Genomic DNA, 15,285 nt, shown 5'->3' on the forward strand with positions numbered 1-15,285 from the left:
AGCCATGACAGTTGCTGTGTAACCCATTTGAGGCCCTTGAGGATCAGTCTGTTGCCCCTTCTTTATCAAATAGCATCGTAGGCCTCACAGGTACCTGGGTAGGTGGGATCACTGTACTAGATATTGTCACCTCATTCCTACATTATGATAGCCATCAACAGGCAAGAAATCACTGGAGCAGTGCCATTGTTGGGGGGGACAGAAGGGGATAATTGAAAATTATGACTTGAGGTATTACTGATTATTGAAAATTGCCATTTTAGAATTGGTTAGGTAGTCTCAATGGAATTTTGATGTCTTATGCATTGCTCAGGGCATTCCCTGGGCCCAGTAAAGCTGGGGGAAGTTTTCCAGAAAGAAATTTAAAAGTTGTTGGTATCATTATGGGAATAAGAATTCTAATTTTTGGACAGTTTGTTCATTGATCCATTTATATTGCATTTGTCTAATTTCATATTGTCTGGTTTATATTACAAATACATGCTAAGTGTAGACTATGTGGATACGACAGTAGAGTATAACAGTGAAATCAAAGACCACCCGTCATCCCTTCACCTAGGCATAGCCATTGTTAGCAGTTTAATGTGTGCCCCTACAGTGTGTGTTCTGTGCATTAAAAAATATATAGCTTGTCCTTACATTATAGATGTAAATTTGTAATCCTTTCCCACGTAACATCGTAGACATATGGTCTTTACAAATAGTTTTGATAGCTGCACGTTAGTTCCTTGTCTAAATGTACCAAAATAACAATTGTTGGACAACAGATTTTTAGTAAATTTTCTCTATTATTAATAACACCACAACTAAATATCATAAAAGCTCTTTCTGTATTTGCAATTATTTTCCTAGGTTATATTCTCTTCAAGTAGAAGATTGTGTCAAAAGGGTGTGTGTATGTACACGTATATGTAAACAGTGAACATCTATTTCATTTCTATCATTTCACATAACTGGATATAGAATCCTATTTAAGTATTTTTGCATATTTGGTGTTTTGTTTCTCTTTTGCCTATTTTTAGTATTTCAAAGGTTTTACTTCAACACAATCTCTTATCTTTAATATGTACTTCTTTAATTTACCATTTTTTATAATGAATTCATCAAATTGATCACTGTGAATACTGCTTCCTTTTTGCGGTTTGCTTTGTGCGCACATCTGTGTTTCCATGCCTGCAGGCCTAGGGCAGAGGAGCAGGAAGGGAGCAGGGCCTTTGGGGCAGTGCTGGGTGTGTGGGATCTGGAGAGAGGGTGGGGAAATGTTGACAGGAAGATTGGAGCCAGGGATATGGGGATGCCCAGAGGATTAGAGGATAGAGACTGGGACTGGGAGGGATGGGAAGGAAGGGATAGGAGTAGGGGGTTTAGCTTAAAAGCTAGGCAGGCCCAGGTTTACAACTTCGGGCACACGCTGCTTTGCTTAATCCATTGAGTTTAAAAGGTTTGCAGTGGGGCATAATGTAAACAGTTAGTGAATCTGGGTAAATTGTATATGCGAGTTCCTTGTACCGTTCTTGCAGCTTTTCTACAAGTTTGAAATTATATCAAAATGAAAAGTTACCCCCCTAAAAAAGGTTTGTGATTGCTATAGGCTGAATGTTTGTGTTCTCCCCAAAATGTATATGTTGAAATCCTAATGCTCAATGTGATGGTGTTAGGAGGGCTTTTGGGAGGTGATTGGGTCATGATGATGAAGCCCTCGTGAATGAGATTAATGCCCTTACGAAAGAAGCTCCAGAGAGCTCCCTGGCCCCTTCCACCAAGTGAGGACGCAGTGAGAAGGTGCTAACTATGAACCAGAAAGCGGGTCCTCACCAGAACCTGACCGTGTGGCACCCTGGTCTTGGACTTCCAGTCTCCAGAACTGTGAGAATAAATTTCTGTTGTTCATAAGCTACCTGGTCTGTGGTATTGTGTTACAGCAGCCTGAACGGACTAAGACAGGGGTTCAAAGCTTGGGCTTTGGAGTCAGACTTGTATTGGAATCTCAGTTTTGCCACTTACCAGCTGCTTGGTTTGGGAAATTAGTTTATTTGTTCATTCATTCATTCAACAAATAAATGAGTGTATCTATGTGCCAGGTAGAGTTTGAGGTGCTAGAAATGTAGTGGAGAACAAGATAGACAAAAATCTCTGCCCTATGGTACTTCTTCAAACTTTTTTCCTCATCTGTAAAATAGGGTAATAATAGAATGTTCCTAATGAAGTTGAGGCAGGGATTAAATGAGACCAACATACTTTAAGAAACAGAATACTTGGTTTATGGTAACTGTTCGATAAGTGTTAACTGTTGTGAATAATATGAAGGAAAAACAACTTTGAGAAATGATTATATTTGAATAATTCGTGAAATAAATACTTCTAATTAGAATTGGAGGTTCAAGTGTACTTAGATGTGTACTGGCTCTTGTCCTTGTAATGGCTCAAAGGTAGACAAAGGGGGAGATTACACCCAAGTATTGCAAACATTCTCAAAAGAGGCCGAATCCATACACTGTTATACACAGGGCTGTAAATCTGAGGAGTGTGAATTTTGACGACTAGGCCAGTGGCTGGGTTCTAGAGTTCCTTAGGTTTTCTCAAAGCTAACCCAGCTTAATGTTCAAATGAGGCTGTCAGGGACACCGCGTGCTGTAAGCAGTGATTAGTGCTTAGGGATTTTACCTCAGGAGTCTCGGATGTCCTGCTCCAGGTCAGTTTGTTAGGCACTGTGGGGAAAAATAGTTACACTGTATTCCTCTGAGGTAATATAATTCATGAAGTTCTCTGTGATTAAAATGAGCGCGGTCAGCTGGAGTTCTGATGATCCTCGCCTGGACCCTGGATTTTTCTATTCTCGAGGTAGGGGCTGTGCTGTGCTGAGGTGTGGGACCTGCTGCTTCTCTCCATGGGAAGGAGTCATCTGTTTGAGCATGTGTTTTGGGCTCTCCGCAGGGAATGGTGGGGTTCTTGCAACTTACTCAAATCCTTGAAAAAATTGTTTCTGTCTTTTTTTGGTGGTGGTTTTGTTTTTAATCCTCTTCTTTAAATTAGAAGTTGCTGATTCTCTGGTTATTATTCTAATAAAAAACTGCTTTAAGGTCTACATTAGGCACAGTGACCCAGTAGAGTTTTATTGCTGTTAAAATACACTCTACCTGAAGTCTTCATAGGTCATGGCAGTGTATAATATAATAGCGGCCTGTTCTTCTCCACTTATTGTTTATTTTATGTTTTATTTATTTTTACAAATAGCCTTGAATCCTTTTTGGAACGAAAGAGTAGGGATGGACATAAACAGATAAATTATCAATGCCAAAATAACTTGTTTGGCTTCCTGTTTTTCCCATTTTTTCTTTCTCTCCCTGGTATTCTTTACCTTGTCCTGTTCCTCACTAACTCACTGAGCAGACACTTCGAGAAGGCTGGGGATATGTTCTAATATGATTTATATGATTTTTAAATAGATTTTCTCTTTATTTTAGGTTATAATGTACAGGAATATTTTCAGGAAAAAAATACAAACCTTTTGAGAAAAGGGAGAGGCAAATCACATAAGAGGTAATCAGAAACTGTGATGCACAAATAAAGAAATCTCAACTCTCTAGTAATCAAAGAAATGAAAATTAGAACCCCAACCATACAAGGGTAAACGTTGAAAAGTCTGGCAATAAAATGTCAAAAATGATTTGAAAGAATGTAAACTCTTATAAACTGCCAATTGAAGCTAAAATTAGTATAATCTCTTTGAAATGCTATTTAGAAATATCTAGTATAGATGAAGATATGCATACTATATATTCTAGCCATATCATTTCTAGGAATTTTCCTTAAAGAAACTTCCACAGGAACAGAAGGAGACCTATATGAGGATATTAATAGCAGCATTCTTTGTAATAGCAAAAAAATGCCAACTAAGTGCACAAAAAATAAATTGTATTCTGTGATTCTTTGCTCCATATTTTAAAAAGAGAATTGGGGTCATGATGTATGTATGTGGAATTATACACCTTGCTTTTTTTCATGGAACATTGAAGCCTAGTATTTTTCCATGCCATTAAATATTCTATGAAAACATGTTTTTAAAATAGCTGCATGCTTTTCATTTATATGGCTAGACCATTTTTTACATTTAGTGCAGTCGGCCTCCTGTATCCGCCGCTTCCACGTCCGCAGATTCAACCAACTGCCAGTGGAAAGGCCTACAGGGTTACGTCTGTCCTGAACATGTACAGACTTTTTTTTCTTGTCATTATTCCCCAAACAATACAGTATAACAGTTATTTACATAACATTTACATTGTATTAGGTATTATAAATAATCTAGAAGTGATTTAAAGCATATGGAGGGTGTGCGTAGGTTATATGCAAATACTACACCATTTTATATAAGGGACTTGAGCATCTGTGGATTTTGGTATCGTGGGGGGTCCTAGAACCAATCCTCCTCAGATACCAAGGGACGACTGTAATTCTGCCCTTATTTCAATAGTGGTTTCCATTTTTCCTTACCGTATTGTCCGTGTATTTAAAGGTGTTGTCCACATTCTGCCTATTTCCTTAGGATAAATTACAACCCCTGCTACTAGTACTGGCCAGCCTTTATGGAGTGCTTACTATATGCCATGTGCTGTGCTATGCCCTGCACGTGTATTAATTCGTTTAATCCTCATACCAACTCTATGAGATAAAGAAATGGAGGCACAGAGGTTAATTAATTTGCCCGAGATGACTCATCCAGTAAGTGGTGGAGAATTTGAACCAGGTAGTCTGGCTCCCAAGGCTGTGCTTTTAACCCTGTGCTATATTCCTTCTTAATAGTTATTCCATTTCTAAGAAGGTCAGAGGGTGCGGCCATCTTTAAAGATTCCCGATACATATTGCTGGTTGTCTTTAGAAAGGGCATTCCCATAAGTTGTATTTGAGTGTTTGGTTATTTTAATTTAAGGTCATTTTTTAAATTATAAAAACAACATGTGTTCATGATAAACAATTCAAATAGTACAGAAATGTGTAAGGTACAAGTTAAGTCCCTTTTTCTCCTCTTTCTCCCTCCCTCCCTCTATGATAACCATTGTTAATACTTTATTGTGTATGCTTCTAGAAATTTTCAGTGCTACATAAGTGCATATGTAAGTATACATATATAATGTATATAATTTTTCTCCCTAAATAAATGGGATCATAGAGAAGTTAAATCCTTTTCTCCTTCCCCATATTTTCTTCTCATTCTGTAGATACCATTGTTATTAGTTTCTTGTATATGCTTCTCGAAATTTTCAGTGCTGTATAAGTGCATGTATATATGTATGTACACACATGCACGCATGTATATATATATCTTTTTTCCCTTCATAAATGGGATCATACCATTCATATATTCTGCAGCATGCTTTTTTTACTTAATTATGCATCTTGGGTATCTTTCTATATTAGTACATAATACAGAGCTCATTCTTTTTAATGCTATTAGTATACTTTTAAAAAGTTATAAGCTATATCTTATTTATGAGGTTCCACCTGATTGATGTAGCACTGTTGGATTCAAAGGGAGCCCAGGTGCTATTTTTCATGTTCATTATTGAACAGGAAATGTGATTAATGAGAAAGATTGAAAAGTTTGTAGAGTGTGAGAGTGTGAGAGAGAGATCTGCAGTCTCTTTCTGCTCTAGCATCTTGCCCATGTATTTGCCGATTCATCCTACTGACTTGATCACTCTTCTTGCCATTCAGCCACATTGTGGTCCAGGCCCAGTCCCTTTTTCCCAGCTGAGTTATTTCCCACTTCTTGACCTCTCGCTCCTTTGCTCAGATTCCACGGTAGCAACAGCCCAGATACCTACCAGCAGAGCGTACCCTCACTGAGCAGATAATCTGTTTAAAGAGAAGAGCTGCTCAGGTCCCTATTGAATAAGGGAATTGAATATTGAATTAACTATCGTTGTCTGCACTTACAGTTCTGAATAATTGAGAGAACCGTTTTAAAGTTGAATTCGTGGCCCGGCCCCATGGCTTAGCGGTTAAGTGAGCGCGCTCCGCTGCTGGCGGCTCGGGTTCGGATCCTGGGCGCGCACCGACGCACCGCTTCTCCGGCCATGCTGAGGCCGCGTCCCACATACAGCAGCTGGAAGGATGTGCGGCTATGACATGCAACTATCTACTGGGGCTTTGGGGGGAAAAAAAATAAATAAATAAAAAATAAAATTAAAAATTAAAGTTGAATTCATATAGGTTTTATATAATACCTTCTTTAGCCACTGATCTCTAAGTGTAGAAACTCTGTCTTTCCAATTCTGTCATGTCAGAAACCATCTGTTAAGTATTTATAAAGTTATATTTTTTGGAGGGTGGCATCATTAATTACATAAGTGTCTCCATTTTGAATCAGAAAATTCACTGCTAGCCCTTGATGACTGGGGCTAACCTTACAGGTTCAGTAGAAAGAGCCATACTGTTGCCAGGGCAACTAAAGTTGAAGATCATCTGGTCTCCAGGCAACCTTTTCCAGACTTGCCTCCTCAAATGGGAGAGGTCCTTCCCTGCTTTTCTCTTACAGCTTTGGGACCTCAGGAGGAGGAGAGCCCAAGAAACCCTGGAAAGATGTGAGGTTTGGCATTTTTGAAAGATAAGTATATGGATTAGGTGGTAATGTCTACACTGGAAAGGAATAATCAATTTCAGAGGAAGGAGGACAATTTCTCTTTACCCTTCTATCTGAAATACATTGACATCAGTTTTTTTTTTTAACAGTTACTGTTCTATTCCATACTCTTGGTTCATGTAAGTCCTCCTGAAGCTTGTCAAGGTCTGATTCATTACTGACTGCCAGCTGTTCAGTGACTTGTGAGGGGAGTGAGATGCTTATTGTGTTATCCAGCATTTGAGAGGATGGGTGACCAGCATCTGAGGTGACGAGGCTGGTTAATCTGGGAATTCTTCTCTTTCTGATGTCAGAAGAGTTTACTGTTGCCTTGGCCAACATAAGCCTACAGTTAATTTGTTTAGGGCAGGCAGTGATGGAGGTTCTAGGGACATATGTACCATGGGAATCAGGCTGCAGAGTGTTTCCTGCCAAGCCTTGAGATCCTTAGAAATGCCCCCATTTTTCTGAAGAACTTTCAGAGAAGTGAACCAGGCCACTTGGGTTTGGAACAGAAAGAGCCTTGTGCTGTCACTATTATTGGGCTGCAATTTTATATTTACTGGGGAGTGGCGTCCCCCCTGAATTCAACCCAGCTGTTGAACTCATGCTAAATTTGGTATTATTTTTCATAAGGATAACTAGTACTTGGGCTGTCCTTTCAGTTACCTGTTTAAAAGAAAAAACTATGGGGCTAAAAATACTTTTCTTTGGTTTTCCCTCTACCTCTTCAGTAGCTTCTGCATTAGTTATCTTTTTTTTCTTGCTTTCTCTATCACCTTGTTAGATACATAAGCATCTTTTTGCAGCTAGATATTCGCCCACAAATTCGGCCACAAGAGCAGCCTTGAAGACCAGTGAGCTATCATGGAAAGGAGAGAGGTTCTTATATCTCCTGCGTTACCTGGATTAGATAGTGAGAGTATCTAAGGAAGAAAATAAGAAAATTCTCAGCATAAAAAAACAATAAAAATGATAATAATGTCAGCTAATGTTTTCTGAGCTCTCATTCTATGCCAAGTGCTCACGTGGGTAACTTCATTTGACCTTCACAGTGTAATCCAGGAAGACCCCTACTGAGGGGTACTACTAGCATCCCCATTTTATAGACAAGGAAATAGATGCACAGGGAGTGCAAAGCTGCCGACTAAAGCTGAAAGGACTTTGGGGGTCTCATGCTTTATGTATGCAAATTTTCCATTTAGTTTCATAGTATATCCATGTTTGTTACATAAAAATAACTTCCCAAATCTTTCAGTAAATCGATGCATTAGGAGACAATGCTATTTTTTCCACTAGTTAGCCTCAGAGAGTTATGCACACCTGTTAGAGAAATCAGTAATTTGGCCAATCAGGGAGTGGTTAGCCTTAAATTTGAGAGAGCCTGTGGGTCTGGGATGAATCCTGGCGCAGAGGCAAGGCCAAGGTGAGGAGGGCAGGGCAAGGCAGGGCAGGGGTTGGTGTGTGCATGGGAGGTTGGTGCTGGGGCCCTTCATTCCAGAGGTCCTAGTTGAGTACCTGTTAGGACCTTTGCTAGGAGTTACAGGAGGATACAAAGACAGGAAACTTCTTTCACAGTGTTTATGATCTAGTCTGGGAGGTAAATACATAAAACAGGCCCATCACTCTGCATCATCGCCTAATCACTCAATACCTAGTTGAGGCGTTGAGTACAACAGGTGTTTGGAGAAGGCGGGGCGTGGTGTGTCTGGAGTGGTTGAAAAGGCTTCGTAGAAGAACTGAGACCAAAAAAAATCCTGGAAAGATGGGTCGCATTTCGAAGTAGGAAAAAGGAGGACGATGTAGGCTAGTGAGTGATTCTACTTGCCTTGCTTCTCATTTATTCTCATTAATATTCCTGTGTATATTTATTTATATTTTCTCTCTCAAAATCAGTGTTTTCCTTAAGTTACTCTTTACAAAATTAGCCCCAAGAGCACAGGACTTATGTGTATTATTATTTGTCAGAACTTTTTTCTTTTGGTTTAAGTCAAGGATTGCCACTTGGGTGGCCATTGAGGGCAGATGGTGTTTTATGGGCCTGTGCATTATCCTTGCAGAAGCTGAATTTGAATGCACTTAGGTGAGTCATGCACCCTCAGTGTGACACATTCTTTGCCTGACAACATTGATGTCAGGTGCCTTTGTAAACACTTGAGTTTGCACTTCCTGGTGTTAAGACTTCATTGAAAAAAGGAAAAGAAACTTTAACAAATAAGAATTTCTAATTAAGTGAAGTTCCCTTCAGAGCTTAAGAAGTTTAGTTTAAAACCCAATCTGCCCTTTTTCCAAATCTCATCTTAAAATTTCCTTTGCCTTTTAACTAAAGGAAGTACATCTCGTCCTTTTGTTTTCGGCTGCTTTCCCTTCTCTTCCCCTGAATAGTGCCCGGCTGCCTCAGAATGGGGGATCGAGAGCTGGAAGCCTGGAACTGTGTGCATTTAATGATTTTTAAAGCCTGGAAAGCCCATTCCTGTTTAATTTATATAACTTTTCCACTGCATATGACTAAAGGCCTGGTGGGGAAGAATCAGCCTGAAGAATACTTTCACTATAAAGTAATGAGTGAAAACAGAGGATTAGAAATGGAAGCTGCCTTTCAACATAAAATTTTGAGTTTGCTTCTGCAAATAACTCTGTCTTCTTGGCGTTGATTTTGCCCATTTGCTGTCTTTTTGGGTCATGGTAGTTGATAAAAGGCTGCTAAACACTATAATAATTCTTCCTTGTTTTTTTGGCTGATGACATTTTTTCTACCTTGATATAGTTCTGTGGCTAGTAAACCGCAAATGAGCACCTGTGGTTAGAACTGGGATAGAAGCCCAGGAAACTCCTGGCTCACTTCTCACTCTGCCTCTCCCTGACTTAAAGACGAGCCACCTTCTTGAGTCTCAGTTTCGTGGTCCCAGCTGCACAAAGATGAAATGGGCATTAGTCAGTATCTGTGGTGGCTTTGAATGAATGACTGTGTGAGGTGTTTATAACCTCCAAAGTAATTCGGAGAGAATAGTAACTTTGCTTACTTCTGACCTCTTGGGAAATGGGCTGGTTCTTTCAATCTTGCACGATTGGTGCAAGTTGGGCCGAGAAGGTCAAGGGTAAGGAGCAGAAGTCATTGGGGTCTCTCTTCCGGCTGTGGAGCCTGTAAGAAATCCGCCCCCAGTGAGGGGATCTTAGAAAGTAGTGGAAGGGCCAAAGCGCAGGGCTGTCCGCCGAGTACCTTCACGTGTTCCTTCCCTCCTTGGCAGGCACTGAGTGACCGCTTCAGCGGTGACATCCCTGATGACCAGATGGCGCACAGCTCCTTTTTTCCAGATGAGTACTTCACCTGCTCCTGCTTGTGCCTCAGCTGTGGGTAAGTGAGGCCAGCTGCCTGCCCACCTTGGGAAAAGAGACTTAGAATGGTACTTCTCAGACTTCGGTGTGCATGCAGATCACCTGGGGTCTGGTTAAATTACAGATTCTGATTTAAGGATGGGGTGGGGCCTGAGGTGGTGTATTTCCAGCAAGTTCTCAGGTGATCCTGGTGGTTGGGGGAACCACACTTTGAGGTTGCAGGGGATTCCAGAACACATGGTTATGAAGAATCCCCTGAAGATTCCAACCTGGTTTAGATGTGAAATTGACTGGCTTCTGGTTTGGGCAGTTTTTACCCAGAAAACTTCAGGTTGTCTGTTTTTCTATATTGCTCCTACCAGGGCTTTCAATCTTAGTCATTCCATTTATTCAACTAATATTTGACAGCCCAGTGTGTGCAGAGTGCTGTGGTAGCTATCAGTCCTAGTTGATTTCTTTCACTATGAATGAAGGCAAATGCCTAGAGCACATTAGAATTATCCAGGGAGCTTTCAAAATTATCGAGGCCTGGGACCCACCTCCAAGGATTCTCATTTAATGGATCTGTGGTGGGGCCTCGGCATTGGTGTATTTAAAAGGCTCTACAGGTGATTCTAATATGTAGCCTGGGTTGAGAACATTGAGTTAGGGCAGGGCTTCTCAAACTTTATGTATGCGTTACTTTGGGATTTTATTAAAATGCAGATTCTCAATCAGCAGGTCTGAGTGAGATTCTGCATTTCTAACAAGCTCCTGCATGATGCCTGTGCTGCTGGTCCATGGACCACACTTTGTTACAGGAGGATCAGAGCAGTGATTCTCAGATTTTAGCATGCATCAGAAAAGCCTGAAGGACATGTTGAAACAGATTGTTGGGGCTTGCCCCTATGGGTTCTGATTCAGTAGGTCTGATGTAGGGCCTGAAAATTTGCATTTTTGATGAGTTCCCAGGTGATGCTGATGTTGTTGGTTGGAGACCACACTTTGAGGATCACTGGATTAATTTGAGCTGTTGATGGCTATTAAATCACAGTCTGGTGACTTGTCTGACGGAGCCCAGGGGATTTAAATGCAGTGTGTCAGGGTCAGATTGTAGTCTCCATGTCCTGGAGACACTCCCTCACCCCTCCACCCGCTTCACCACTAAATTGTCTTAGCTCACATCATGACCACTGTCCATGTCCTCCACATTTGCCCATCTAGAGGAGATCTGAGCCTTTTCTGCCAAGAATGGCCTTTTTGCATTGAACCCTGTAGGCCAACCTGCTGGGCACTGAGCCACCTTGGCTCTGAATTTGTAAAAAGGACTTGGCTCTTGGATTATACAGTCTGGGCTAGGGAGAACTAAGGATTATCTTGGAGAGGAAAGAGGGATGCTAGTCGCCAGCGTGACTTACCTTGCTTTTTGCTTGCCCCCTGAGCCCAGGCTGAGGGGCCTAGGCTCTGCTGGATCATCGCTTTTCCATTCTAACTGAGCCTCACCAGGGTTTCACTTTCCCTTCCATCATAGTGAAATTCTGAAGTCCTGATCTCTGTTTTTGCGCTATCAAGATGGCAGAGCTTGCTGTTCATTTGGAAGGTTTTCTGGTTCAGCTTAAGTCTCCTCCTAATACATTGCCAAATTTCGGGGGTTGGGTTTTGTTTTGCATCTTGGCAGCCTGTTCTGGTTCAACTTCCCATTTCATGCTGTGTGGAGTTTTGAGTTTCCTGAGAGCCCTTCAGGTTTCATCTTTTGTCAAGGTGGTGTCTTCTGGCACTTCCGTTCCAAATGAGGGGCCACGTGGTTTTTCCAAGAAAAGATTCCTCCTTTCTCCCTTGCTTCTCATGCAAGGGTAATAGTTGCTCTACCTTGTAGTGCTGTTGATTGCAAGTATAAGAGAGGCATGTGGGTTTCTGAGACAAACTGCCCTCTCTGTGCTCCGTATTCAGGGCCCACTTAATAACCAAGGTCTGGTTTCAGCCCTGTGTCTGACTCAGGGTCAGACTCTTGTGTAAGTAGCATTGGCTCCTTTCACTGCCTCACTGTCAGCTTTTGGGCTTCCCTCAGGGCTGGATGTAAGAACAGCATGAATCATGGGAAGGAAGGAGTACCTCATGAAGCCAAGAGCCGCTGCAGTTACTCCCACCAGTATGACAACCGAGTTTACACCTGCAAGGTGAGTCCTCCGAGCTTCTGCCTGCTCAGCAGCTGGCTTGCTGGTCACCTGCTCCTTATGGAAAAAGACTGGCTTAGGGCCACTCTTTGCTGCATCTCAAAGCATTTGATATTCAAATTGATTATCTGAAACTTCTCCCCAGCTCTAACTGAAAGAACTCACGTCTTTGTTGCTAGGGCTCCTTGGTTTACCTTTTTAAGCTTGTTTTCCCCTTATTCTGTTGAGCTTGTATGCAAGGGTCATATACATTGATGATTCATTCTTCTTAAGAGAAGTGCTGGGCCGGCCCCCTGGCTTAGCGGTTGGGTGAGCGCGCTCTGCCGCTGGCGGCCCGGGTTCGGATTCCGGGCGCGTACCGACGTGCCGCTTCTCCGGCCATGCTGAGGCCGCGTCCCACGTACAGCAACTAGAAGGATGTGCAGCAACTAGAAGGATGTGCCCCTATGACATGCAACTATCTACTGGGGCTTTGGGGGGAAAAAATAAATAAATAAATAAAAATTAAAAAAAAAAGATATTAAAACAAAAAAAGATGTGCTCTTCAGGAGCCCAATTTTGATTGATTTCTCCTGTCTGACAGGTATAATTTACAGCTTAGTTTTGGGGCCCAGGATGGGTACACATTCATTCAGGGCACTGGCTTCTTTACAGAAATGAACTTTCTTCTGATGTGCTAAGCTCGGGGTCTGTAAACCCTCAGCTGGTATGGTTTGCGGGGAGGGGGGCTGGACAGGGATGTGAAGAGGCCATGGGGTCTGGTGTACAGAGAAGAAGCTGGCAGAGTGCTCCATGTTTCAGGCCTGCTATGAGAGAGGCAAGGAAGTCAGCGTAGTGCCCAAGACATCTGCTTCCACCGACTCCCCCTGGATGGGTCTCGCAAAATATGCCTGGTCTGGGTGAGTTTAAACCACATAGCTAAGGGTTGTTTGGTGTGTTTGTCTCCCCAGGCACCTGGTCGGGTAAAAGTATCTATTTGCCTTCGTTGTAGGTATGTGATCGAGTGTCCTAACTGCGGCGTGGTCTATCGTAGCCGGCAGTACTGGTTTGGGAACCAAGATCCTGTGGATACGGTGGTGCGGACAGAGATTGTGCATGTGTGGCCTGGAGTAAGAACTGTTTATTTTTCTTTCTTTTGTATCATTCAGTTATTCATGTGTGTGGAAAAGTGGAATTTGTTTAGAATTAAGGTTAACCATGAATTTCACTATATTTTAGGAAGGTGGTTTAGGAAGGCTTGATCTGGAGAGCCTTTCTTGTTCTAGACCCTTAATTATTTTGATTTCTTCTTGCATAAATATTAGAAGCACAATGTAAAATAAACTAAAAATCTATAGTTATACTTCCTTAGCAGATAAAACTTTATTTTTTCATATTCTCCTTGCTCATTTTCTATATGCGTGTGTTGGGATAGATGCAATTATAATTTATGTGCCATTTATCTGCTTTTTTCTCATATTGCAATTTTATTTTATTTCCACATTGCTTCCACTTTTCTTGATTCTCATTTGTAATCATTGTATAATATTCTATCTAGTGTTATAGTTTGGTTCTCCATTCCCTTCTTTTTGGACACTCATTACTGTTTATGATTTTTTTATTATCAAAGAAAATGCTGGGGCGGGCCTGGTGGCGCACGAGGTTAAGTGTGCGCGCTTTGCTTCAGCAGCCCGGGGTTCGCAGGTTCAGGTCCCTGGCGTGCACTGATGCACCGCTTGTCAAGCCATGCTGTGGCGGCATCCCATATAAAGTAGAGGAAGATGGGCATGAATGTTAGCTCAGGGCCAAGCTTCCTCAAGAAAAAAGGGGAGGATTGGCATCGGCTGTTAGCACAGGGCTAGTCCTCCTCACACACACACAAAAAAATAAACAAAATGCTATAGTGACCATCTCCTTGTAAGAAAGCCTTTTCTTTGTTTTGGGAAATTTTCTTGAAGTATATTGTAAGAAGTGGGATTACTGTAGACCCTTACTATTTTTTAATTTGACTTTTGAATTCCAGATGTTGGAAAAACAAATCTGTTTATGAGGCAGTGATATGGTGCTTTCATTGTGTATTAAACCACAATTCACACTTGGAATTACTCATACATGGCAACACATCCAAACCTTTTCCCTTCATGGATTTTCTCTAAGGGACTTATTTTACTTGGTGGTGTTCCCCTTGCTGGGTGATTCCTAAAGCCACTGGTCAGCCTAACAGGCCTACCTGCAGATCCACCTTTGAGCTTTCCTGGATCCTCTAGGTACCATTTACCTATGGGTAAAATCGAAGATTTCCTTATTGTTTTGTTCCAGTTTCTAGCCCCACTGAAATTAGCAACCGCGATGTGGTCTCATTTCTGGAGCCCACCCTCTTTGCATGATGGTCCAGGCCTTCCTGTCCCAAGGATTTAATGTGGCCTTGAACTAGTATAACTTTCTCACTAGGCTTTTTTTTTTTTTTCTTTTTGTGAGGAAGAGTAGCCCTGAGCTAACATCTGTTGCCAATCCTCCTCTTTTTGCTGAGGAAGATTGGCCCTGGGCTAACATCCATGCCCATCTTCCTCTACTTTGTATGTGGGACGCCTGCCACAGCATGGCTTGATAAGCAGTGTGTAGGTCCGTGCCCAGGATCTGAACCTGCGAACCCTTGGCCACTGCTGAAGTGGAGCTTGCGAACTTAACCACTATGCCACCGGGCTGGCCCCCTCACTAGGCTTTTATAGTAATGTCTTTTGTTTTTTGATCTGTTGTTATTACTTCTTTCTTGTAAAAGCTATCCTCTCTATGGGAGGATAGTTTATATTCCAAGAAAACAATAATAAGCATAGTTTTCTTTTAGGCTGCATTCCTCATAGTCCTTGGGATTAGGGAATACAGTCTCCTCCCTTTCTGTTCGTTCACTCATTTCATTTATTGTTTCAACATACATTTGAGTATTGTGTGCCCAGAATTGAACTAGATACTTGGAAAAATCCAAAAATGAAAAAACTAGGTTATTGTTCTCAGAGAGTTCACGGTCTAATAGGGAGTCAAATACATAAACAGGTACTGCACTTACATGTGGAAATAGGATTCCTCGAGATGTACAGGTATTAGAGGAACTGAGAGGAATGGCTCCTAACCCAGCCTGGGGTGGGGGCTTCCTGGAGGAGGTGGCATCTTTACACGAGTAGCTCATGGATTGTATATGGG

The 15,285-nt window shown here is 41.7% G+C and overlaps 1 protein-coding gene across 2 annotated transcripts in view; it reads left to right on the forward strand.

Moving 5' to 3' along the window:
* ZFYVE1 (zinc finger FYVE-type containing 1) overlaps positions 1 to 15,285 on the forward strand; it is a 50,671-nt gene that overhangs the window by 29,742 nt on the left and 5,644 nt on the right. For both annotated transcript variants that reach the window (XM_004426318.3, XM_087448279.1), the window contains 4 exons: positions 9,868 to 9,974; positions 12,003 to 12,111; positions 12,910 to 13,007; positions 13,100 to 13,217. In XM_004426318.3, coding sequence (XP_004426375.1) covers positions 9,868 to 9,974; positions 12,003 to 12,111; positions 12,910 to 13,007; positions 13,100 to 13,217 — 432 coding nt within the window. The remainder of the gene's footprint in view (positions 1 to 9,867; positions 9,975 to 12,002; positions 12,112 to 12,909; positions 13,008 to 13,099; positions 13,218 to 15,285) is intronic.

Source organism: Ceratotherium simum, chromosome 24 (genome assembly GCF_057802395.1).
Source record: "Ceratotherium simum simum isolate JZ-2026a chromosome 24, ASM5780239v1, whole genome shotgun sequence".
Lineage (NCBI taxonomy): Eukaryota > Metazoa > Chordata > Mammalia > Perissodactyla > Rhinocerotidae > Ceratotherium > Ceratotherium simum.